The following is a 26,293-nucleotide window of genomic DNA, read 5'->3' on the forward strand; positions in this document are numbered from 1 at the left end:
AGTTGCAGGAATATTATAGAACAATTCAGCCTCTAATGGGCTTCCAGCTTTTTTTTTTAATGACGATTTACATATAGAAAGATTTCTTATTTCTATCTCACATTCTTTTATTAAGAAAAAAACAAAAAAGTATGACAAGAGGTGTGCATTTTTGATTTTTTCCCCAATACAGAATTTGTACAACGTATGTAGGCACAATACATATTCATGAGTCAGTTTAATAAATCCTAATTTTACATTCCAAAGGTTCGAGTTCAGGCTGCGCCTGTTTGCGTCTTTGGAACGGTATGTTCAAGTGCCCTCAAGGCAGCGTTCGAGAAGTATTTCCCAGAGTTCACAGAGAATTTCCAAGAAAATCCTGCATGATCCATCAGCAGCAAGTCATTTGCCGCTTACTCCAGCTCTCCTTCTTTCAGATGAACACAGGTTGTTGCTGCAGGTAGGCTGCAGCACTGATGGTCAGGTTTGCTTTTTTAAATTAAAAATCAGAAAAGACTAAAACCACAACCACCCTGATGTGGATACTCTCAAAGGCATTTAAATTTAAAAGCAAGAACCACAGACCATCATAATTACAATGTTCACAGTTTTCTCTGTCTACTGGTTTTGCTATCCTGTACCGTGAAAGAAACAGAGTTTTAAAAGAAATGGTAAATCCTCATGGCTAACCCCCTGAGTACCTGTTCTTGGCACTTAGCACCAGATTGTGGTGAAGTATTACAGTCTTTATGCTCCATCTTACATGGGGAAGATGATGGATTCTAACTACAGGTTAGGGACTGAAACAGAGTCCAGAGTCTGATCAATCTTTTTTGGCTCTTCATAAAGTTAAAAATGCCTGTAATAAAACTGATATAAATAATAGTCAGTGTCCCATACCACTCATCTCAAGAAGAGGGAAATTATGGCTTTAATATTCCACTGAGACATGATGAATACAGGTCTCTGTCTGAGTTTGCACATAGTAATAAAATATTGATCTTCATGACAAAACAAGTTAGACTTGTCTGAAGGACAGTTCAAGAGGATTTCATGGCTGGCAGCAACAACGGCACAGCCTATAACATTAAAGATTAAGTGTCAGCACAGTGAATTAATGCGCCGGTGTAGCCAAGTAAAGGGTTTTGCAAAGAGATACAATAGTTTCTTCTCCTTGTTTATTGGTTTCCATGTCATCATCATTTAATTCATCATCTGTGCTGCTGTGGATCAGTCTGATGTGGGTTATTAACATATCTGGCTCCTGTGCTCCAAGCCACATGTCCCCAATGTAAACAGAAGTCAGGAATACACAAACAGCTGTGGAATAAAAACAAGAGAAATCAGAACAGATATTCTTCCATTTCCAAACAGCTGTTATAAAAGTAACTCATTTTACCAGATATCCTTCCAGAACTGTGTACTAAACTAGTTTCTTAATTCTCCTCCTAGATGTGAGCAAAAAATGCTCAGATCTTCCATGAGGCCAATGATCTACCCCATACTAACAAGGAAAGTTCCATCTTTGCAAACCTTCCTGGCACCTTTAAATAAAATGGTTTGAAACCAGAGCCGTGGCTTTTGCTCTCAAATAACAATGAGAGTGTGCAGATTAAAACTCACAGGGACTTAACTTGTTGCAGTCTGCTTTCCCCCTTGCAGTTACATTTTATATATCTGCTAATCACCAGACACGATAGGTAAACATTAGGCTGTTTTGGTGAAGTTAGAATGTCAGAAATCAAAACTACCTCCTCCTGCTATCTGCCTCGTAACAAGAGTGATGAAGAGGAGACGAGTTACCTTTCTTGTTCTCATCCCCTTCCGTCAAGGCCGACAGGCACAGCGCTTTCACAGGCTCGTGGAAGCTGCTCCGAGTGAGGCCCTGAGCGTCCATGAGCTGCAGCATCACCGAGCTGAACAAGCAGAGCTCTTCCAAGTGCCCCGCTGCCCCCTCGCTGGCCGCGCAGGCCCGGGTGTAGAACTTGAAGATGTGGTTTCTCAGTGTGGCATCCCCAAGAATCTCCCGCACCGCCTCGGCGTGCGGCAAGATGCATTTCTGCAGCCACCGCAGAACTGACAGCACGTTCTGCATTCTGAGGCTATGCTCAACCATGGACTTGATGAGCCATTTTGTCACTACGTACATGGATGCACAGGTAAGACCGGCTGCTTCGTCTTCAAGGTCTACAGATTTGAGGGGCTCCTCTGCATGTTTGGTAGGCACGGCTGGGAAAACGGGCTCCCAGTGTGAAAATATGGAACTCAGATGCTCTCGGCACTTCTCCAGCTCAGAGGCTTTCAGCTCTGCATCGGCGTCATCTTCTCTTTCTACCTCATTTTTTTTCCGGAAGTGATGATATGCAAGAAGCGGGGTTTGAGATTTGTTCTTTTCTTTAATATTTTCTATACAAAGAAAAACAACAGCAAAAAATAAATTTACAGGTACTTCAGAGCATTTCCTTTGTACAAAATTGTGTGGCAAAGATGGCACCACATGTTGTTTGAGCTGCTAAGAGGATAAGTCCTGGCCTCATTTAGCATCCTCGTAAGGCCTGTGTAGTCCGGAGTGAATAGGGATCAGCTACAGCCTCCCAGTAACTCCCCACCTAGAATATATTTCCAAATGGGACCTCGTAACCTTGAGGTGAACAGTGACTCTGCCAAAGCCCTGACCCAAAACTCCGTAAAGCCAAGGCAGTGTTTTGTAAGTCCACAAGAGGCACGTTATTGCTGGGGCTACATTATTTGTGGCGAGAAATTTTCAGACCATTCTTGTTTGGACTGGCAGAGGCCAAAATAAGATTTCAGATAGGAACAGCTTTTGTGGCTGGATTATAAGATGCTAAGGACAGGAACAGTTGTTTTTCTTTTTTTCTTTTTTTTTTTCTCCTTTTTAACTATCTATACATAAAATTATACGTATTGCTACAGTAACTCTCTAAAAACCCTCAGAAACACATGTGGAAAACTTAAAAAAAAAAAAAAATCTAAAGCTTGTACACGCCTTAAATATAATGATCCTTCAGTAATTAGCTTAACTGATTTAGAATCACCGAAAAAAAAAAAGGGAAAAACCATTGAAGGGTATAATGTACACCAAGAATGGTTAGACTGGCAGGAAAGCAACATTGTTTAACACCTCCTACTGCAAATTTTCTTACACATTTTATTCACAGAGATTACTCAACAAGACAGAAGCCATGCAAGGCCTTTTGTTTTGCTATTCCCTCCTATGATGATGACGAGGAAAGAAAAAACCCTAAAAAAAACCTTTTTTATTTTCTTGTTCTACTGCCATTTTTTACTCCAGTTTCTCTTTCCGATCCCCATTCACTCAGGTGTGAGTTCAGCTGAGTTCAAGGCTTTGAGCATAAAGACTCCAAACACCATTTTTTACAGTTTCTTTTTTTGGAAATACAATTTTTAAAGTCTGCCGCTAGATCAGCAACTAAGTTTTATTTTAAAGCTCTTTCTCTTTTTAAAACTGTGTTTCTCCAAAGCTTCCAGAATTGTGTTAAAGTTAAAAATCACTGCAATAAAAACCCAAAAAAGCTTTCCATCCATTCCTCCTCCCTCAAAGTATGTCAGACTGTGTGACAAGGATCTTAACACTTTTATTTCTTTCTTAAAAAAATTGCCTCAGTTTTGTGATTAAACTATCCCAGTTTCAACAATATTACTTCTCTTACACAAATATTTTAAGTACTTACTAAGCAATTCTTTGATTTGGTATTTTTGAGCAAGACTCTGGATATCATCTTGAAGCTGCAGGTCCTTTTCCAGGACGCTCCACTTGTGCAGGAGCAGCAGGACGTCCTTGTTGGAGAGCGCGCTGTCATTCACAGTGAAGCGGCTCATTTCTTTGAAGGCCTCGACGACTGCAGCCCGATAGCCCAGCACAGAATTCAGTGTGCTGAAAAACTCGGTCAGTTTGGTCAGATGTAAGTTAGTCCTGTTTAAATAAGAAAAACAAAGTCAGAGATTAAGGAATGTGGTTGGGGGTTTCTGCACACTAATTCATAAGTACATTTTTTTTTCTCCTTACAGTTCTCTACATATACAAACTTGCTTCTCAGGGGGCCACTGATGCACTTTCCTTACCACCAAGTGCCCAGCGCCTCCCGCATTCGTGTCTGGCAGAACAAGTCATGTAATAAATGGAGCCTTTGCCCCCTGCGGTAAAAGCCAGGGGCAGATGACAGGCAGGAAAGGGGTCGGAGGTCTGCAGCTTTAGTGACCCTTCTTCACTTTGCATGACCTGTCACAACTCTGAGGAGGAAAAAAAGAAATGTAGCTTGTCCAGGCTGTGGCAATCCTAGTCTGCGGGAAGAGCTGCTATGAGGAACCCAGGCAGAACTGGTTATCCACTTGTTCACTGATATCCAGGCTTCAGCTGCCCTCTGCCACTGCTGCATTTGCACAGATTACCTGTGTTACACAGGTAGACAGCGACCCCCTATTTTATATCTTCAGATAGAACTTGGCACAATTATTCTTTGTACAATTTGTAGGATCAATCAGACCTAAAAAGAGCCTAAAGCTTACGGGACATGTGGTATCCTTGCAGCAAATTGCATTGCTGACCACAGGCTCTAATTCAGCAGGGAAGAAAGTAATATATATCACAACATCTTAAAAACGTCCAGTAATTAAGAATGCGGAACATAACATGATATCCACTGTCCTGTTATTTCTAGTTATTTCTAAATATATTTAAACTGCTAAATCTTCCTGTCAAAACAAACCTGATGCATCAAGATTCACCAGTCAACATTCACACCGCAAGAGGGAAAAAAAAAAAAAAAAGCATAAGCTCTCAAAGATGGAGGCATTTTTCTGGCCTTAGCACATTTCAAACAAGAGACAGCATGACCTGCGTATTGCTTTAAAAAAAAAAAAAAAAAAACTTACCGAATGTGTGTGACTAATGTGATCAAGACATACAGAAATTCATTTACAAGCTGAATAGGAAGAAACTTCCTGCTCTTCTGGGGCTCTTTCTTGCTTTCTCTCTTGCCTCCTAAATTTGTTACCCACAGTGTTTGGACTAAAGAAATTATTTTATTTAACATCTTATTTTCCAGAAACCTGCAAAACAAAACAAAGAAACACATGCCCATGTAAAAGGCAGAGCTCTGTCAAGAGCCCATCCATCTGCTCTGGGGGGGCATAATCTAGTGCATGTTTGGAGCTGTGAATAGCAGGTCTCATAGCCAGGCCCCCCTGTTCATCAGGGCCCCTCTGAAGCCCTTCCCCAGGAAACAGCAACCAACTCCTCCCTGCAGGTGGGGAACCACAGGGCTGCATCACAGGAGACTAGTGACTTCTGACTTGCTTCTTTTCTGTGTGAATTGTTTTCCAAAGCAATCTGTTAAATTGCCAACATCACCACTATTTCTTTAGAACAATTACTCTTCAGCATAGCTTGCTCCCTGTACAGTGTAATGTTTCTGATGTTGCCATGACTTTATTTAATAACAGCAATGCTTACAGTATCAGGAGCCAAATTTACTTTGTTACTCTAATGAAAAGAAAAATCAATCATGATTTTGTGCAGAGGATGCATGAAAAATTATCCTCAGAAGACTGATCACAAGATAAATACTGTGTGTCAGGTCAAATCCAGACTTTTCCATTTCCAGACGGAGAACATTAGTTCTCCCCTGCTCTCAGCTGTCTGTGCTGTTCCTAGTGTGGATGCTCAGCATGGGTGAACCTGTTCAGAGCGATTGCAGTGCAGAATCCCGACACCTTGTTTGAATCTATCGGGAAAACCTATGCTAAAGGCATCTGGGTGCATATGGACATACCTATATTGAGGGAAGGGCAAGAGCAGGAAGAAAAAGTGGGAGGAGAGATGTTATGGCCAGCTCAAATTTGTTATCAAGCCAAGGTCTTTGTAGGAGGTCCTATGACAGGATGTGGATTGTAGGTAATAAAAAATAAAATAAGGTGCTATTTTGTTTTCTAAGTTTTTCAAGAAAACACTATCAAAACAATGAACCTTCCTCCCACAACAACCCAAAAGCACCTTAATTTTGTTTTCATAAACATCAGGGAACCGTTCAGAGTTTGGCACGTTCTACTGGTACAGCAGACAGGTGCCAGCTATCACAACTGCTGATAGGACATCTCTGTATCCGTCCCCTTGTTTTGATATTCCTTTGCAGAGTTATTTCCCATATGCAGTTAGTAGTGTTGTTCCCATTTCTCCAACATTTCCCTTGTCACCTTTTCTCCAAGATATGCAGTATCCATGTCAGGAGACTGTGGTCTTGTATCAGTTCATAGGCAGCTTTGGTGACACAGGCAGCATTTTGTAATATTTCCAGAATATGATTCTGAAATAGAAAATACAATTCGGTCTTTCACAAAAATAGAACATAGTCAGGATCTAATTACTATCAATCTTTCGGAAGGATATAATTAGCAATCTGACTGTATCCGGAATTTAATCAAATAAAAGGTAAAACGTATTACCAAGCATCATATGTTCTTAGCAACCCCAGGGAACAAAAGACATTTTCTTTTCAAGGCTTCACATACTAGGCTAGACACTATTAAAAAGACACACTCTTTAGGTAGAAAGACAATCTTCTGTCTTTAGTCGAGATTTTGACACCTAACTGAGACACTCTGAAGAGATTAGATTTCCCTGGGTGGAAGCTTGTGAATATGAGGGCTTCTACAAAGTGATCTGCTCTTCCTAATAAACACTCTACATGTAAGTTGCTGGATAGGCAACAAGACGTAGGACAAGTAAAGGCTCTGCCCGTACACACAACTGTTGCTTCTGCAATGTTTTCCATGAAGCAGTGCAAATAAGATTGTAGAGCCAGACAACCACCTGATAAATACGAGTGATGTTTTATGATGGCAAGGACCTATCCCAGTTTGAGGGGTGAAGTATGTGACTCTGATTTGGTAAAATAGGTATTTTCCCAGGTCCCACATAATCAACAAGGAACAGATTTTCAAGAGAGAAAGGGAAGAGTCAGCTGCTCCTTTCTGCTTTTTTTTATGTTTATGATCGCCAATCTGTAACATCTTGTGTTTGTTTAAAACCTACCTGAGAGCCCTCATCGCACAGGGGACTGTTGAAGAAGGAAAGAACGACATGGAAAATCCTTTGGTAGTCATAAAGTTGGTAGCAGTATTTATCACGCAGCCCTTCTCCAAGGAGCCTAAGAACCCAGTCACGTTCCGTTTTGTGCTAGAAGTGACAAGAAAACCACCAATGTCAAGACACTGCAATATAGTACGTGTTCACAGGAGCATAAGCACAACATGTTTATCATGCATGATCCTGGGAGCATCAGCACAGGACTGAACAACAACTTACAGACTTCTCAACTTCCCCTATCAAATTCAATCAGTTACAAAATACATCAGGATGAGTGATAACGGAATGTACAAGGTTGTTATTTCTAAAAGACTTCAGTTTAACTCAGCTTCAATATTCTAAAATCAAACAGGAATGTAAGCTAGCTGGGACAGAGGGACAGAAGATTGCTTTTTTTTTTTCCTATTATTTTCTGAAGAATTACTCAATACCTATCGTGATTCTTACATTACCTCCAAATTAAAGCTGTAGAAAAGCTGGAAAAACCCTGGTACTTTCCTCAGGTCCAAATATTGGTGCGAAAGAAGGAATCTGTTTATCTTTGTGTACATGTGCTCCTCTGTGAAGAGAAACAGTTGTTACTGTGGAGGACAACCACCCAGGAGAAAAAGAAAAAAAAAAAAAAAGAAAAGAAAAAAAAAAGCCAAAACCATAAAGGGAGCCTGTATTTTCCAGTGTCTCAGCTAGCTGTCAGAGCAGCGTCCTTACGACAGACAGGAGGCTTTGTGCTATAAGGCTGATTGTATGATTGGCCATCCTTCTCTTCCCAAAAATGAAAAGCTCATTCAGGGAACATCCAAAGCAGGTGACAAGATGAACATTCAGCGCAGCTCAGGCTTCAGCAAACCAAAAACATCTTACTTCACTCAAAAACAGAGGTCTGTTGTGAAGTTAAGAGGCAAATTTCAGCTGATCTAGAGGACTTCAAGGGGAAATTCAAATTCATAAGCATTTTCTCAGAGCTGCTTAGGACTGGTCAGGCATCTTTCCAAGGGCAAGCCATGCATCTGACTAGAGACTGTCTCAGGACATGTTCAATCCAGCCCTATGCATGTTCATAAGCACCCCCTATCTTTGAGGCAGAAGCTATAATTTATGAAATAGGTAAAGAACAAGAGAAGTTCAGACCAGAGGCACAAGAAAAAACTTCTTCCCTGTGCAGACAGGCAGGCAACAGGACTAGGTGCCCAGAGGTACTGTACACTGCTCTATAGTGTTCCCATCCTTGGATGTTTTCCAAGGTTATCGCTCAAGGACATCACTCCATGCACAGCTCCTCTCTCCTGTTAAGCACCCCCAGGCGTTCAATACGCACATGAGATTACAGTACCTGGCTTCAGCATCTGCTGCGCTACACGAGCGATGTAGAGGGTTAAGGAGAAGGTAAATCTGAGGTTCTGCTGCCTGATTCCATTTTGCACAACATCCATGAGATACAGCAACTGCAGCACAAGAGCCCAAGTGAGAAAAGTGCTTGCACCATCACCATCAGGAGAGTGTGAATACAGAAATAAGTTTTTATGTTATCTCATAGAACATAAACCAAATACCAATCCCATTGCAAATATAGGAACTGATAGGAATCTCTTTCCTATGAATCAAGTTGCTAAGCATTTCACGTATTTATTTCGTTTTTTTTTTTTTTTTTTTTTTTCTTCCCATGGATTATAACTGGAGCAAATATAAAGGAAAAAGAAACATGGTAGAGAGGATAAAAAGCTTCTTAAAAACAATCAGCGTACGAATTCAGCAATCTTATGCATATTGGTTTGTCAGAATTAGCAATTGCTTAAACCAGGGACAGTGTGCAGACAGCCCAGTTACACTTCTGCCACTGCCTGTAAAATCACAGGCAGTGAATGAGGTCCTGACTGGCCCTCTCATAACGCATAGGTGGACAGATGAGCAAGGAAGTGACTTTCCCATAAAACGAGGCCTAAAAAGTCTGGCCTGGCAGAAGCAAACTATCAACCTATCTCAGTCTTACCTGTTTTTGCTCTCGAAAGCGAGCACCTTCTAGATGAGAACGAAAGGAACCCAGGACATAATATGCTGCTGCTCTCATATTGGAATCATAGCTACTAAGTGCAGCTACTGTTAGACCCAAGGCGTTGACTTCTACAAACTTGTGACATGCCACTACACACTCTGTGAGGGAGGAAAAAAGAAAAAAAAAAAAGAGAGGAAGAAAGAGCAAGAAAAAACATACAGTACACCAAATTAACAAGTTAGAGAGCATGCAGGGCACTATTATCCTTAGCAAAACTTCTATTCATAAACATCATTTTCTCATCTACTTCTATTAAATTATTGCTTCACTGCAAATGCTGAAGGCTTATTCAGCAAACAAAGGCAATCAGCAAATCACAGAACAAGAGTTATTTATCTGAGATGAAACTAAGCCAGTTGGTTTCACGTACCCAAGACAGCTGTGATTTGGCCTGGTAGGCCATGCAAAGTGAGAAGCTCTGTAAAGACATCATGTGTCTCACTTATCCAGGGGCACTCTCTCACCATCACAGTCAAGAAGTTTTTTCTATGTTCCTGTGCTTCTGTTTGTACCAGTTGTCTCTTGTGCTGCTGCTGGGCATCCCTGACAAGAGTCTGGCCCCCTGCAGACACTTACACACATCATAAGACTCCCCCTCCAGCAATGAACAGCAACAAGCCAAACCGAAAATACATCTTTGATCTAACATTTCTGTTTTATAGTATTTTGTCATAGAATCATAGAATCCTTAAGGTTGGAAGGGACCTCTAGAGGTCATCTAGCCCAACCCCCTGCACACGCAGGGTCACCTAGAGCACGTGGCACAGGACTGCATCCAAGCGGGTTTTGAAGATCTCCAGAGAAGGAGACTCCACAACCTCTCTTGGCAACCTGTTCCAGTGCTCTGTCACTCTCACTGTTAAGAAATTTTTCCTTAAGTTCCTGTGGAACTTTTGATGCTTTAGTTTCTGGCTGTTTCCTCTAGTTCTATTAGTGGCTACCACTGAAAAGAGGCCAGCACCATCCTCCTCACTGCCTCCCTTGAGGTGCTTATAGGCACTGACTAGATCCCCTCTCGGCCTTCTCTTCTCCAGGCTGAACAGGCCCAGCTCCCTCAGCCTCTCCTCATAGGGCAGATGTTCCAGGCCCCTGATCATCCTTGTAGCCCTGTGCTGGACTCTCTCCAGCAGCTCCACATCCCTCTTGTACTGTGGAGCCCAGAACTGGACACAGTACTCCCGATGTGGCCTCACTAGGGCTGAGTAGAGGGGCAGGACCACCTCCCTCGACCTGCTGGAGATGCTCTTCTTAATGCACCCCAGGATCCCATTGGCCTTCTTGGCCACGAGGGCACACTGCTGCCTCATGGTCAACTTGTCATCCACCATGACACCCAGGTCCTTCTCTGCAGAGCTGCTCTCCAGAAGGTCAGTCCCCAGCCTGTACTGGTGTCTGGGGTTATTCCTCCCCAGGTGCAGGACCTTGCACTTGGCCTTGTTGAATTTCATAAGATTTCTCACTGACCAGTTGTCCAGTCTGTCCAGGTCCCTCTGGATGGCAGCGCAGCCCTCTGGGGTATCAGCTGCTCCTCCCAGTTTGGTATCATCAGCAAACTTGCTGAGGGAGCACTCTGTGCCTTCATCCAGGTCATTGATGAATAAATTGAACAGGACTGGACCGAGGACTGACCCCTGGGGGACACCGCTACCCACAGGCTTCCAACCAGACTCTACACTGCTGATCACCACCCTCTGAGCTCAGCCATCCAGCCAATTCCTAATCCATCTCACTGTCCACTCAACTATCCCACACTTCCGGAGCTTGCCCAGGAGGATGTTGTGAGGGACGGTGTCAAAAGCCTTGGTGAAGTCGAGATAGACGACATCCACCACTCTCCCCTCATCTATCCAGCTGGTCATTCCATCACAGAAGGCTATCAGATTAGTCAAGCAAGATTTCCCCTTGGTGAATCCATGCTGACTACTCTTGAGCACATTCTTGTTCTCCACATGCCTGGAGACAACGGCCAGTATGAGCCGTTCCATCACTTTTCCGGGGATGTAGGTGAGGCTGACTGGCTTGTAGTTGCCTGCATCCTCCTTCTTGCCATTTTTGAAGATTGGCGTGACATTGGCCTTCTTCCAGTCCTCCAGCACCTCCCCCATTCTCCAGGATCTTTCAAAGATGATGGAGAGTGGCTTAGCTGATGATGGTTTCTCATTTAAGTACAGTGTGTTTTGAAGAGCTTCTGTTACTTTTATCCACTTATGGATCTAATTGAGTTGATGTGAAAGTTCCAATTTGTCCCCCATGCTACTTCTATTCGTCAGTAAAGACAGCAGTTCATTGTATTTACCATCCAGAGTGCATATGTACTGAGTTTAAGTTCAGTGACAATATTCACGTGTCTTCTTGTGACTCAAACTGAAGGTCAGAAGCACTGATGAGTGCCTATATTTGGTCCAGTGACTTTCTATCTCACCACCACACACCCCTCTACCTTAGGAAAAACAAAATTAAAAAAAAATCACGGATTATTTTTGCCCCCGCACCAACAGCTGGGCCGTTTCTCCCTCGACTGCCAGAACTCCTACTTCAGTCTCCTGCCTGGCAGTTTCATACTCAGCTGTGCTAGTTACAGGGCAGGAAAGAGCAGAGTTTCGACTTCCCTACAGTGCCTCCCCAGCAGCCTGCTGCTGTATGACCCTTGCAAAATCACCAGGATTGCAACTAAAAACCACCCACTGAAAAGACTGATACAGCTATTTAAATTCTAATCATTACCACAGAGCTCTTCTTCAGAACAGAGCTCTTGGGAATGACTATTGTACATCAACTAAAAAGAAAAAGGGGATAATTTTCTGGAGTACTATCACATTCTGTGTCCCAATTTCAGCAGTACAGTTCATGCTGGTCACAGAAAGATTTATTTGGAAAACTTTCTTTCACCGAAAACAAGTAATGGAAATATTTTCTATCCAGTTGACCTTGGGGAATGTGTTCAGCAACTAGCATAAAACAACAAGCTATTATTAAAAAAAAGTTAATTTTATGTCTGACATACGGGTTGTTTAAAGAATCTTGAGAATTGTGATGGAAAAGCTTTCCCCAAGATGCTTATCAGAGCTAAAGTTAGACAAAACTCACTATCTGTCCGACTCCAGACTTACTTTTGACTCAGTGAGCAATAAGCAGTGTGTCATAAGTCTGTGTTTATAAATCCAGCAGTTATGTAACATCTGCGCACAGGACACTGCACAACCAGTATAAAGAGCAAATAAAGAAGGAATGGGTGTTCCAAAAACCGGTGACATGGTTTAAGAGTACCATGGGGTTTGAACTCATAGAGCACTTTGGCCCTCTAAAACGCCTTAGGAAACAGTCTCTCCTCACTGTGGGACTGTTTAGGGACCCACTTCATCCCATCCCATTGGTGACGGGGCCTGTGCTGGGGCAGCCAGAGCCTCCACAGCAAACGCTCGCCACCTGACTGCACGACTGCCCCAGCTGAGCAACAGTCACTCAATCCCTACTGCCACATGAGGCAGTGACCTCTATACTGTGTGTGATGACAGGCACACGGCAACAGTGCTTTTTCTGCTATTAAATCCAGGCTCAAAAGACACTGTCGTCCATGTCGTCCCAAAGACCCAGCGTAACTGGATTGTCTATGATAATTTCTACTGCAAGACAGCTAACAGTTCTGCTACCTTTCTCAGTAAACTGGAAGTTTATTTTTAAATTGTTATCTTTGTATTTTTAACAGTTCTTTTTCTTGCTGTCAGAATTGCACAGAACAGCTTGCAACAACAGCTAAAAATAGGCTAGGAACATACAAAATAAGTACGGTACTGAAACAGCTTAGGTGAACAAAGGAGGACTCCAAGTGTGATTTCACTGAAAGACAGTTACCAGCCTGGCAACTGCTTGGGATGCTCTTGTTACAAAATCCAGTGGTTAACCATGATCAACACAGAGAGAGAACTGGTTAGAAATTCCTCATGATACATGTTTCAGTTTGATGTGGAAGTGCTGTCTAAAGAGACTACATGTGACATACAGCAGGGACATCCTTGTGAAAAAGGCTCATGTCAAGTAAGGAAAAGCTGGGCAGGTAGTTTTCGGCCCTGGGCAGATCCCAACACTTTCCACTGATTCTAAGCATGGACATATTTGTGACACGACACTCAAGCACCTCCAGCAGAAAACGAGGTGGCCAGTGCTTCGCCCGAAGCAGGCAGGTCCAGCACACCGCAGCAAGCAAGCTGCAGCCCAGCCTGCAGCCTCGCAGAGCACATGTCCCTACCAGCAGCCACGCAGGGCTGGTTGGCTGCTACGCCAGGGCAGGCCCACCGCTGCTGGGTTCTTCTGGGGTCTGCTTCACCCATCAGTCCCTTGGCTGCCTTCTCTCAAGGCAGGTTTACCGATGTGCGTGGCAGGAGCTAACCCACTGCCTCTAACAGGCAAGATGCTCACTCAGTTCAGTGACAGGGTCTGTTACAGAAATCAAATGTTTACTCATCAACAAACATCCTCACCCTGCCCAACTCCCACGGCGAACAGAGCAGGAGCCAATTCCTGCTCCCAAAAACTCAGCCACCTGGGCACAATGCAGCCCCAGACTCATCAACACTGTCTTATCAACTGCCTGCGTTGGTACAGTGTGTCCCAGCAGTAGGTACCATCTGTTCAGCAACTGTTTTGCACCGTAGCTGATGCAGGACACAGCTCTCTACACCTTCACCAGAAAAAATACGATCCTCCAGTGGGAAATATTCTCTGATCACTCTTTTGCTATTTATTTGTTTTATGCTGTTTTGTTGGGGCTTTTTTGTGCTACACAGAGTACTTTTCAATAGATCAAGGAACATATTTCCCTTGTTTTTGTCCCTTCAAAGCTATGTGCAGTTCCTATTGAGGAATCTCACCATCTTAGGCACAGCAGTTCACCTACACAGGGTTAACTTACCTCATTTAAATGAGCTGTGCGGGAACACCTGGTACCCAAGAGCAGGTTGGTAGGTCAGGCCCTCTCCTGCTACGTTGCTCTTGCACTATGCTAAAGTGCTTTAAAATGACTTTAATGTCAGTTAAGCCTATGTATTTTTAAGTCATTCTGAAATTTACAATGCAATGCAGTAGGCGGTTAAATGAGGTATGCATTTCTTCTCTCCAAAGCCAGGTTCATTATTTCTTCGTAGTTTTAATTCTTAGACTGAGGATAACAGCTAACAGCTACAGTTGGAGCCACGCAGCTTCCCCAACAAAGTAGAATGTGAGAGGAGCATTCACTTTACCTGGTCTTGTCAACTCACTGAAGAGCTGCAGTAGAAAACAGGGATCATAGAAGTCATCGAGACTCTTGACACTTTCATCTCTGTACAGTGACTCTTGCTCCTCCTGAAACCAAATCCAAACAAGGACTTTGTAAGGAGTAACAATGATTTACAGGCTGTTTCCAAACTGCCCAAACCACCTCAATCCATTATAGAGCAGCTGACGTTAAACCTTACAAAACTATACAACTATATATGCAACTATAACACAAAGGCTATATTTGGCTTTTATGAACAGCATTTCAAAACTATTTCCCTTGACCACCATGAACTGATATAGACACATACTAGAAAACTGCATAAAGGAATAAGTTGCAGAATTGATTGTCAGACAAGCCTTAGACAGTCAAATTTAACAACAGTGTAAAAGTCAAATTCTAGTCTCAGTTATACATGGCAATCTTGGTGATGCTGCACAGTCACATTGGCTGACAAGATGTAGTCTGTATATTGCAACTCATTTGAAAAAATAAATAAGCATTTTTTGTAAGCAAAGTGCGATATATTACTATAAGAAACAAATAATGAAAGTGAAAGTTTTTTCACATCAGAAGGGGAATAAATCAAGAGCCTGAAACAAAGCACCTCAGATGACAGAAGATGGCGATGCTGAGGGAAAGACAGAACTGTCTTCATCATCTTTTCTCGATCTAGCAGACACAGAATCTCCTCCATGCTTGGCTGCTGCCAAAGTGACTTCCCCAAACTCTTGCAAGTCTTGTGATGCTCCACAGCTGCTGGACCCCATAGCAAGATCCTTAAACATTGTTAAAAAGAAAGCCATTAGTCAACAGACTGTTACCCCAGAGCAAAAAACAATTATAAAGGATATAAATTAGTATTTAAATTTTTCTTCACTTGTATCTGTTATCTTGTGGGAACTTGAAATTAGAACTCGTTTCCCTGGCAACACTTTCTCACCTATACAAAAGCTTTTCAAATTCAGTCTGAGGGTGGCTCATTAACTATTTCCAACTTCATTAATCAAAGCCAGGTCTTTTTATTTTTTATTTTTGCTATAAATGTGGTAAGTATGACAGCAGTAACATGAAGAGACAGTGACCAAGACTTGAACAAACAAGGCTGTCTCAAATGCAACTGATATTTCACACCTGCAATGCTTTGGTAAAACAAATTCCTCAATCTCCTCCTCAGAGTTGCATCTTAAAAGACGTTTATTTTGCTATCATGCTTGAAAGGCTATTGATACTGTCATTTTCTACAGAGTACTGCCAGCAACGTGCCTGGAGAGATGTGAGCAACGTGGAGGGATGGTGCTAGGCTTCCTGTGACTCAGGCCCCAAACACGTTGGCTCTGCCAGCCTGCACATACAGTGCGTTTCCTGAACACGCTCTACATTTGCTCAGATTAAACTCCAGTGCTGGGATCAGGTGTAGCCAAGTGTCCAGCTACCACTAGTCACTTTAGACTACTGTACGAAAATGCTTCTCCTTTAGCAAAGCCACAAGGGTTTGGGGCCTTAGTTGCATCTGGAGCCAGTTTCTCCTCACATAACTTGCTAACATTTACAAACACTTTCAGGGAAGATTTAAGCAAGATACAGCTAGCACCAGGGTCCTTGCTTCTGGAAACCACTCTTACTCCTTGCAAACAAGGACATTCATTTACTGTCCCCCACCACAGACTGCACGGTTACCTACTTTTCTCAGTTTAAAATAAGACCTTGAGAAAATGTAAATCATGAGACTTTTTTTTTTTTTCCATATAAACGGTCAAATACAGGAAAGTGATCAATTTACCTGGAATTTACAAGGCTTTGATTATTCTTCTCATATAACCAAAGCAGCAGTAATATCTTCTGATCTAAAGAAAAAAAAAAAAGATAAAAAAAAGAAACCCAAAAGTCAGTGAAAGCAGGTGAAAACCAGCTCTAGCAGGAACATGCTTCCCCGACTGACACACACTGACACCCTTACCTACAGCACTCAGCGTAGCCCCATAGGCACCCAGCAGCACAGCAAGGTGATTGCTCTCACACACAGAGGGGCTGAGTTTCACTATTAGCAGCAGAATATCCACCAAGGTTTCTGAAATAAACAAACACAGGTTTTGCTTTCTTGCTCTCTCAGTCAGATAGCTGATGTAAACATGAACAGGCACACATATGCTCTCTCCTTCTCTCTCCCTATATAAATATACACATATATATTCACTACGTACAACACATATACTACTGTATATAATACCTAACATCTTAGACCAAAATCTGCTTTTGTAAGATAAATAGCACAAAACATTTCCCTGACGATACTAACAGATCAAATGATGTAGTTAATTCCAGTGGAACAACTTTTCCAACGAAGTTAAAGCCTGTATGTTACAGCTGTCTGAGAAACACACCAAGTGACTGGGCTGCTTAAGGACAAACAAGATGTTTGTGGTAGACTCAGGAACTGAATCCAGAGCTCTCTACTCCCAGTATCTAAAAAGCAAGCTTTTTCCTCCTCCAGGATCTGCCACAATATATCACATGTCAAAACAAAACAGATCAAAAAGACAGCAGCCTGAATGAATGTACCACTGATACCAAGTTTCTGAATTACAAAACTAAACCACAAAGGATTCGTCTTCTTGCTTTATAGAAACACATCCAAAGGCAATACATAGCAAAAGCTGTTATTTATTCTTTAATTTCTCTAAACTTGCCTCTTCACAAAGATATTTTTGCTCTTTTCAGGTTATTTAAATTTTCTTTACATTTTGTTCACTGATATATGCAAGGTTTGTTATCAACGTGATGCACAGAGAAATTTCCTCTGACTTTCTTACGCAACTCATGCAAATACTGACTCTCAAAGCACTTTACAGAGAGAAAAGCTAAGGTGTGCAATAGGTTAAATGGCTGATCAGATAGTATTTTAATCGGCACAGACAAAGAAACAAAACTTATCCTACACAGAGACTAAGGTTGTTTATATTACTCATGGAAGGATATTTCTCAGGAAATATCAGTTCCATTATCAAATACATATGGTTTAAATTAACATTTTAGATAGAGATTGCAAAAATCTGAAAAAGAAAAAAAGCTTATTAGTATTTTTAGAAGACCTAAGTGTCAAAACAAGCAGTCATAAAATGAATGCAATGTTTGAATTTAAGTGGAGGCACAATTTGAAACTAAACGGAATTAACAGCTCTGCAAATATACGTAGGTGGATAGGTTACTGGATGGATAGAACATAATGCTGAGAAAGACAAGATTACATAATAAAGTTAAGGAGAAGGAAGAAAGGGGAAAAAAAAGATACCTCTCATCTGACTGTTCGTGTCCTCTTCTTCTCTTGACCTCAAAATAGTTGATAAAAATAGAGAGTGCTGTGTGACCATCATGTGAAGTTTGGAGAGCTTGACTAATCTCTGACTAAGCAAGGAGTTTTTCCTGTACAATAACTGAATAGCCAAATACAGGGCTTTCAGAAATGCTTCATCTCTGTAACGGTACCTTTAGAAGCAAGGATGGCAGAAAAGTCAGAACCCAACCAAAAAGAAAGCTGCTTAAAAATCTGTTTAAGAAACAAGAACTTTACAAGGAGCAAAACCAAGACAATAAAAATCAATACACATGCATGTCCTCCTCTTAGAGTTTTTATATAGCTATTTTTATTCAATACTGCTATCTTACTTATCAAAACAAGTAGAAAAACACTTGTAGCTGTACTGCGTTTAATAAAGGGCTAGAATTTTGCCTTCAGATTAACATTTTTCCTTTCACAGAAGATAAGATAAATCAAAGTGGATAAATCTTATCTACATGATTCAGATTTAAAGGTCAAAGATCTCATTCTGACTTCATGTGAATTGTATTTAAGAAATGTTTTAACTAAAAAGCTAAGAGTTACATGAACATAAAGCCATTTATTACCAGGCAAGAAGCACCTGGTCCAGCTAGCCAGTATTTTGAGCAAATCCAGGGAGACAGATTGTACTTCCAGCATAACGTGGGGCCAGGCCAAGCCCCATAGCATCTTTGGTGCATCTCAAAATTACTTACTTGAGTCCTGTCTTCACAAGGCTAAACCAGTCATCTGGGTCCACCTCTTCAACACAGTGCTATGCATGGAATAAATGAAAACAGATGTTTACATGTAGTGCACATGGCTTCCACAAAGCTTCCACAGATCAACGAGGCCAGCACTTTCTGTTCGACCCACATACGCCTGTAAGTACTCAGGTAGGAGGATTAAAGGATAACAGAAAAAAAAAAAAGAAAAGAAAAGGAAACTACAATAGTCCTGCATCCTGGTGCAGATGCAATTGCAAATCTTGCTTTGTCAGTCCCAGGAATGAGGGAGCAAATAGTCTCTACGCAACCAGACCAATTTTTCCAAATTCATCAACAAACTTTGATTTTTAACTCCTGAGTACCATAGACTGATTTTCAAAAGCAACAGTTAGCATAAAGTCAGTCTCAAAAACAGCTCAAAATTGCTTCATATTGAAGACTTCCAAAATTACGTTCATTCTGTAAAAGCACTTAAAAGCCATAGAAATAAAAAAATAAAACTCCAACCTGTATTTATGCAAGGTACAAATATAAAAATACAATAGCAAATATCCACACAGTCACAGCTCTGTTAAGAAAGATAAAAAGTCTCACCAACAATTCTTCTAGCTTGAGCAGCATGGACCTCTCTGCTTCTTGCTTGCTCTCATCTTTATTGCTGTTGTACGTGACAATTAATCCCTTCATGCAGGCTGATAACAGGCGCTTCCTCCAAGCATGCAGCTCTTCAGAGTTTTCAAGCACTCCAGATATGGCATCTGCCACAATCCAACTGCAGAAAGGTTTTATTGCTGTTAAAATATGCTTTTTGTATCCTAAAGCTGTTCTGCTACAAAGCTTAGAGTGACAGAAACTCAAAAGAAAGTACCACCATTTCAAAGTATTCGTGCACGTGCACAGCTATCTCAGTGCTTTACGGGACAGTTTTTCTCCACTTACGACAAATTCCGATGCAGAGCACGGCCATGGATTTGCCTACCTCTCATGATTTCCTGCTTTCTCGAGTGCAGTAGGGAGCTGGTCCATCAGATTTCGCAGCCATTTGCTTTCTGAAGACGGCAACAATTTTGAAAGAACTTGCAACTTCACTGTGACCTCGTGGGAAGCTTCTGCAGTTAGAGCTACACTGGAAAGCTCTTTCCACAGAGCTTTTCTCAAAACAGGTATAACACCCGAGAGAACTATTAAGAGAGAGCAGAGGGCAAAGGTTTCACCATCGACTGTTAAGCAAAACATGTATAATTACAAAAATCCCAAACCACCCACTTCCGATCAAACGCCAGAATACTTAGTTCCCTAACCATCCTCCCCTTTCCTGTTTGCTGATCAGTTCTCTTCTGATCTACTACTTGGATTCCTTCTAGACAGAGCCCGCCTTCCCCATCAAGAATGACAATGTGCCTGTTTCTGTTGCTATTTATATTTCTACGAAAGAAGAGAAACAAAACCAAAGGGATGCTATTCAGCTCAATCCCAGCTCCTAGTTTGGTTGGTAGAAAATTTAACAGCCTTAGCAATTTAAGGTCACTGTTGGTTTGGAGAGTTTTGAACTGTATGATGGCTTAGAAAGGCATTACTGTAGCAAGTTATATTTGGAGGTTTATTTTACAGGAAAGTTTTGGACTCTTATGCTTGTAAGTTAAAGATGGCAGCCAGCAAAACCACATGGCCATGGCATTCCACTCACCACAAAGTATCCTACCCACACCTGAGACAAAGTTTCTACCTCCTCCTGTAGTAAGCTGGACACAAAAGTATGGTGACAGAAAGCCAACTTTTATCATATCTACTTATTGCACAGAGGGATCCAAGATGTTAAGGGCACAAAATCTTTAACAGGAGAGCTGGACCTTTGACAACACAAACTGCATTTCACACTCTGGTTCATTTCTCCCTCAAGACTGGGCAAGGGGAAAGCAGCCGTAAGCTGACCACGGAACCCCATAAAAATGCAACAATTATAAAAAATGGTAAGAGGGTACAGCAAACTAAGATTTTTTTTTCTGGCTTGACTGTTGCCTACTGGTTCAGGAAGCTGCTAACCTAGAGCATAAGGCTGCAGGCCACAAGTAGCAGTAAAATACTTGTTTTCAAATTGTTTACAATTAGTATTTACATGACATTTTTGTGGAAAACACATTCACATTTGTAACGGCAACAGACAGCAGCCTGCAGAAGTGTCAGCTCATTCATATTCATTTCACTAGCATTCCAACAGATAGATTTAAAAAATGTTTTACACCTTCCAGTTTCTTTTCCTGGATTCATATGGGCACACAACAGATTTTTAGGCAACAGAACCACACATGCCTTGAGATTTTAAGTAGTACGAAAATCAGGTAATTTGTATAACACCAAAAAATATATATATAATTACAGAATATTGTGCTTAGCATCATAGATTTACAAGATATCTGAACATCTAAAACATCATATAGCATCAAATCTGTTAGTATCTCTTAAGGTTTGGCCCAGTGATGAATTTAAGACGTGAGGCCAAAAACATTCCCTAGCCTATTTTGCTAGGTAAGTCACTTTATCTGAAGCACAGTAACAAAAATGTTTCCTAGAAATCCTTCTAAATAATATTTAATCATGAGAACGGATTAGCTGTGGCTTTACCTGTGGAAGGACGAGTGAAATCATATTGCTCTCTGTATTGCAAATACACATTCAGGAGCGGAAGAAAGCTCTCCATATTTTTCTTGAGGTACTTCTCAGTGGCCCTGTTCAGACACCACAGCTCAAACTGCAGCAGGTGAGTCCTGCAGTGCTTTATCAGCATGGCCACAATGGCAAGGGAGGTTTCTGACCGCTGTGTAAGGCAGTGAACGTGCACCTCTACATCGACCGCGTGCGTGAAGACAGGCTCTCTTTGGAGGGCCTCAAGGAAGACTTTATCCAAATCTTCACTGGCTGATGCTGACATGAGGATTCCCAAAGCTTTAATGTGCTCTGTGGACAGCAGCAGTTCTCCTCTTTGAGGCTGCCTGCGGTAGCTTTCCGTGAGGAGCTGTACCAAGAGCTGCCCGTAGAAGCTCAACTGTTTCCCTTTCCTAGGGGATTTTTCAGATTTCTGAGCAGTCAAGCTTGTCTCTGAAAGCTGCAGCATAGTTAAAGTGATCTCCTTCAGCTGAGCTGCAGCCATGTATTTATGTAACTCCTGCACAGCCTCCAGCTGCTGGGACCTCTTAGGAGGGCCTCCATTTCCTTCCTTGCCCACACTCCGTAGCTCTTTCAAGACACTTCTCGTGATAGCTTCAAAATACTTCGATAATACATGTATGTGATCCATGCGCTGCAATATTGGAGCACCCACTTTCAGAAGCTGGAGCACCCCAGAATTGAGGTGAGCCGACAGGAGCTTCACAGTCACAGGGTTTAAACTGTGCTGAGGAAGAGCACGTTGTTCTAAAGCCAAGAACCAGCTTTCCAAAGTAGGATGTTTGAAAATCAGCATGAGCATATCTTCTAGTGTCTGTAACAAATGGTTGCAACAATATCACTGAGTGAGTAATTACAGTTTGGAAGAAACCATTCATTTGCCCATATTCCACAATATATATATATTTATCATTCCTGGACATGAAATTGTCTATTTACTGGTCAGAGGATAAAGTTACTAATAAACTACAAGCGTGTTATTGCAATTATTCCAACATTTATGATGTGGGAGGCATGTCCTCATTCTGTTATGAAAAATAATTCACATTTTTACCAACATTAAGCAACATCTCATAATTATTCCTTGAAATATAAGCAACGCTTGCAGACTGGACTAACACAAACCGTTTTCTCCTTCTGCTCATTCATCGGAACAGAAACCAAACAGCAAAATGACCGAGGCCCAGTGAAAAATACACTGTACATACTGTGAAGTATACAGTGTATATCCTTTCCTCAGCCTCACTGACACCTTGACAAAACTTACTGCAATGCTTCTACAAAGCAGTAAAATCCTATGCAAGCCCCTTCACAGTAAGCACATAACAAATGTACTGCAACCCTCACTGAAATCCCTGAACTCCTCTGCTAGTTCCTTTTTTCTGTCACACTCTGCTGTGTGAGAACAATCAGCCAGCTTCATGCCTTGGTGATTGGTGCAAATAAAACTTCAACATAATCTGCGCTCAGGAAACACTAATCTCTAAACTCAAAAATCATTAATCTCTAAAAGTCTTTGTTTTCCATAGAGAATAAATCAAACCAAAATCTGCCAACACATAAGATTTTGGCCTGTATTCTATACCTTATCATTTGAAGACTCCATCACAATCAGAGCTTCCACATCCATGAAGAGATCTGATTCAGCCTGAACTTCTTCTTGTTTCAGACGATTATCTGACTCCACCTGATTGCCCTGGCACAACAAGCTGCTCAGCAAGTCCACGTAGAGATGGAGAAGGTGAGGACCACAAGTTTTACTAAGCTGCGAAAATACAAACACCTAGGAAGTTGAGAAAAGAAGGGGAGGGGTATAGGAAACTAATAATGCAACAATTACCAGAACTAATTAAGAGCTTCCTAGAACATAACCTTTCTGGGAAAAGGAAAGCATGTTTGCAGTAGAAACACGATCTTAAGAAAACTCTCAAGATATCAAGCAAACTTCTACAGATTTTCATGTGTGTTCATCTATAGTGTGATTTCTTATATAATATGGACTGAAAAATATCATTCTCCAGAAAGGCTTCTTATGGAGACTCAAGCACTGAATTCATATCTGCACTACACATCATGCATAAATTAGTAAAGGCAGGCCACAGAAAGCAAATCAAAGACTCTTCAACAGTCAGAAGGACAGATGCTAGTCTACAAACTAGGTGGAGTTTTGTAGATGCTCTTTAGCCTCAGTGAAACCTGAGCATGTGAAAAAGCTGCAGAAGAGAACCCTAAGTTTTAACAGACACATAACTTACACATGCTGCATTGAAATAAAACAAAAAGCCAACAAATTCATCAAAACATCACTCTTACACTGCCAAAGTTCTCAACTGTGGTTTTCAGGTACAGCAACACATGTTTTACTCCTAGCAAAAGCTGTTCAGCTGGGAGCTGGGAAGCCAAGTCTCTCAGTTTTGCCTGGATGTCATCTTCTAGTAAGGTACTGTTTCCTCTCTCGTAGGCTTTCTTAAACAAAGTAGTAAACACAGAATCCAGGGCCACAGCAGGTTCTTGGCATACGTCTTTGCGCTTTTTAAACTGTTTAAAATGGAAGGAACACAGGAGAAAATAAGTCCAAGAGCATTTAAGAGTATTGTTCAACAGCTCTTGCAGCCACCCAAAAGTGCTGTCCTCAATACACATGCAAAATCCTGGGCTGGTGCTACTCCAGGAGCACATGAGTGCAAGCCCACAGGCACAGAGTTGGTTCTCATGGGGAATCAACACATGGTCACTGCCTGGTTAACACAAAAGCACAACCATCTCAGCACAAACTGCCCTTTGCAGTTTCCAACCCATCCCTAGGAGGACTGTAACAAGTATACAGGTTCCTCTGGCTAAAGCGAAGGGGCAGAGTCTAACAGGGAACAAGGGTGCTGGTGCTTGAGTGATGGCCTAGCACCCATGAGTCCTAACTTCACTTCCCAACCACACATACTTCTCACGTTGCTAAAGAAAAGGCCTTCAGCAAATTCATGTCCCCTACAGTGACCATGAAACAACAAAGGCTTAGTCTAATCTAAGTGCACTTTCTGACAGAAATGTAACCTTCATAAACTGAGTTTTTAATAGCTCCGACTCAAGCATTCAAGTGGCTTCAAGCATTCCATACCACAGACTCCCGACTTTGCTGGGGGATCCACAGATTATAGTACTGGTTAAACTGGTAGAGCTGAGGATACTTAGAAACTTTCAAGGACTGCAGATCTTTATCATAGAGCTGGAACATCAAGCAGAGAGCAAGGGGATCTCTCTGAGAGTGTAGGAGGTCAGTGAAAACGGCAACAAGATATTCTACGATGTGTACTCCTAGGAAAGCAAAACAAAAAAAACGAAGCCTCTGTTGACAGAAGTAATCCACATATGCATGCACATTAAGACCACCCTCTCCCTTAAGCCCTGGGCAACACTGTTTATATATCATTTATTTTAGAACTATTGAAATGAATTTGGAAGTATTTGACAAGCTAGAACGAACTACCTGAAAAATAACACCTCCATACAGCAGTCCTTGGTGTATATAAATAATCCCACCGCAGGACACATGCTTAGGTTGGCCTCTTCCTTCACAACAGGTGCAAAACTGTGCCTGAACTGCATTATGCTATGCTATACTTGTCTGTATTTTGACCAACAGAGACTCTAGCCCAGCAGCATGAAAGAGCTGATTTGATCTATACTGAGGGGAACATACTCAGGGTTAACACACACAGGTTAAATACGGAAGATTTGCCTTTCAAAACTGTGAAAGGCCTCCCCAAGGAGCTCGGCAGCCACGTATACAGGGGACTTGGAGAGGAGCTCTGGGGTTGGCAAAAGCAGAGGGAAACCTGCCCTGAGGCCAAGAGCTGCCCCCATGACTCTTCACTCCACTAGATCCTTTTCTCAAGGAGATGGTCAGCAACATTTATCCCTGAACTTCATCTCTGAGGTAGAAATTTTCCTTGGAAAACTTTATCTATTTCCTACATACTCAGCAGCCCAATCCTTTCTCCCTACTAACCGACTAAGCACAGCTGTTGACACTTCCTCATGGTCTGCACATTCTGTGTTTAAACACTTTTATTGAAGCACAACCGCCACCAGGTTGTGGCTCTCCATACAGGGTCACTGTCCCTACACTGGTCCTCAGCATCCCTGTGCTGTGCTCAGAGTGGATCCATGCCTCATCTGGGGTCACTTTCCTCCTCTACTTCCCTGTATCTTGGCGGAGAAATGTGGGCTCTGTTGTTCTGACCTGGGCAAATTTGCTTTCCCACCAAGTTCACCAGAGTCAAGTGTCAGTTATTTCTCTCTCTCTTTCCACTTTAAGAAGAGATAGCTTCCCTAATGTCAGAAGAAAAAGACAGATATCTCAAACTTTAACAATTCTCTTCAGCAGCGAACACACTGAATCCTAGCCTCCTCCTGCTTGAATGGGAGAGAATAAAATGTCCTAGAGAGCTCACTAGGTAAGAGTGACCCAACTTTCACTCTCAAGGATGATATATAGAAACACAAACTTCTGTACCTTTTTCATTTTCAGTCTGAAGCAGCAATTTATTCCTGGCTTCTAATGCAGCAGGAACAACAGCACTAAACGGAAATGTTTGGATAACAGTGTCTTCATTTAAAGTGAATCCAATTTCCTCATCTAAGCCATCACTGCTCTCGACTAGGACATCCACCATATCCAGGACATCTATTAAGTAAAGATAAAAATAAATTAAAGGATTCAGACCAACTAGAACCCAAGAAGAACAGAATGCAACGTTCAAGGAATATGAAGCAGCTTCTGAATCTCCAAAGAGGAAACAGGACAAAATACATGTTTGCCTAGCTCCTAAATGTACAATCAACTGCACAGTGTGATTAAATTTAAGGTCTGGCTTTCAAAACTGCTGTCCAACATACTGAAGTGAGGGAAAAGGTGGATCACCTGCTGCTATCATGACAGCATTGGATAAGACCATAAGAGCATAATGGTGACAGGAAATACCTACGGGAAGGTAGGAATGAAGCAGCTACTTCTCCATCAAGAGAACTGCCTGTGCAGTCCTTGAAAAACTTCCCAGCTCTGTATGGCCAGATAAACAAATCTTGGCTGAGGAGGAGCTTTAATATATGAACAAATTACCATATATTTCATGGCTGCCATTAAGTCCTGGTAACACAGTCAACCCAAGGCCACTTA

At 41.8% G+C, this 26,293-nt stretch overlaps 1 protein-coding gene across 1 annotated transcript in view; it reads right to left on the bottom strand.

The window, feature by feature from the left end:
• Positions 1-601: 601 nt before the first annotated feature.
• The window catches only part of URB1 (URB1 ribosome biogenesis factor), a 48,850-nt gene continuing 23,158 nt past the window's right edge, over positions 602-26,293 (bottom strand). Inside the window, exons 18-39 of the mRNA XM_088528952.1 lie at positions 25,631-25,801; positions 24,233-24,429; positions 23,434-23,658; positions 22,706-22,885; positions 21,079-21,934; positions 19,436-19,637; positions 19,051-19,228; positions 18,445-18,503; positions 17,702-17,895; positions 16,370-16,480; positions 16,193-16,256; positions 15,017-15,188; positions 14,393-14,495; positions 9,093-9,253; positions 8,436-8,547; positions 7,558-7,664; positions 7,052-7,195; positions 6,214-6,323; positions 4,894-5,070; positions 3,693-3,934; positions 1,783-2,385; positions 602-1,299 (exon numbers count right to left, since the gene is read on the bottom strand). Of these exons, the coding sequence (XP_088385078.1) occupies positions 1,094-1,299; positions 1,783-2,385; positions 3,693-3,934; positions 4,894-5,070; positions 6,214-6,323; positions 7,052-7,195; positions 7,558-7,664; positions 8,436-8,547; positions 9,093-9,253; positions 14,393-14,495; positions 15,017-15,188; positions 16,193-16,256; positions 16,370-16,480; positions 17,702-17,895; positions 18,445-18,503; positions 19,051-19,228; positions 19,436-19,637; positions 21,079-21,934; positions 22,706-22,885; positions 23,434-23,658; positions 24,233-24,429; positions 25,631-25,801 (4,574 nt within the window). The 3' untranslated portion in view covers positions 602-1,093. The remainder of the gene's footprint in view (positions 1,300-1,782; positions 2,386-3,692; positions 3,935-4,893; positions 5,071-6,213; positions 6,324-7,051; positions 7,196-7,557; positions 7,665-8,435; positions 8,548-9,092; positions 9,254-14,392; positions 14,496-15,016; positions 15,189-16,192; positions 16,257-16,369; positions 16,481-17,701; positions 17,896-18,444; positions 18,504-19,050; positions 19,229-19,435; positions 19,638-21,078; positions 21,935-22,705; positions 22,886-23,433; positions 23,659-24,232; positions 24,430-25,630; positions 25,802-26,293) is intronic.

The sequence above is a fragment of the Tinamus guttatus genome, unplaced genomic scaffold (assembly GCF_059628265.1).
Source record: "Tinamus guttatus ecotype Peru unplaced genomic scaffold, ASM5962826v1 Tinamus_guttatus_pri_ptg000318l, whole genome shotgun sequence".
In the NCBI taxonomy this organism is placed as follows: domain Eukaryota; kingdom Metazoa; phylum Chordata; class Aves; order Tinamiformes; family Tinamidae; genus Tinamus; species Tinamus guttatus.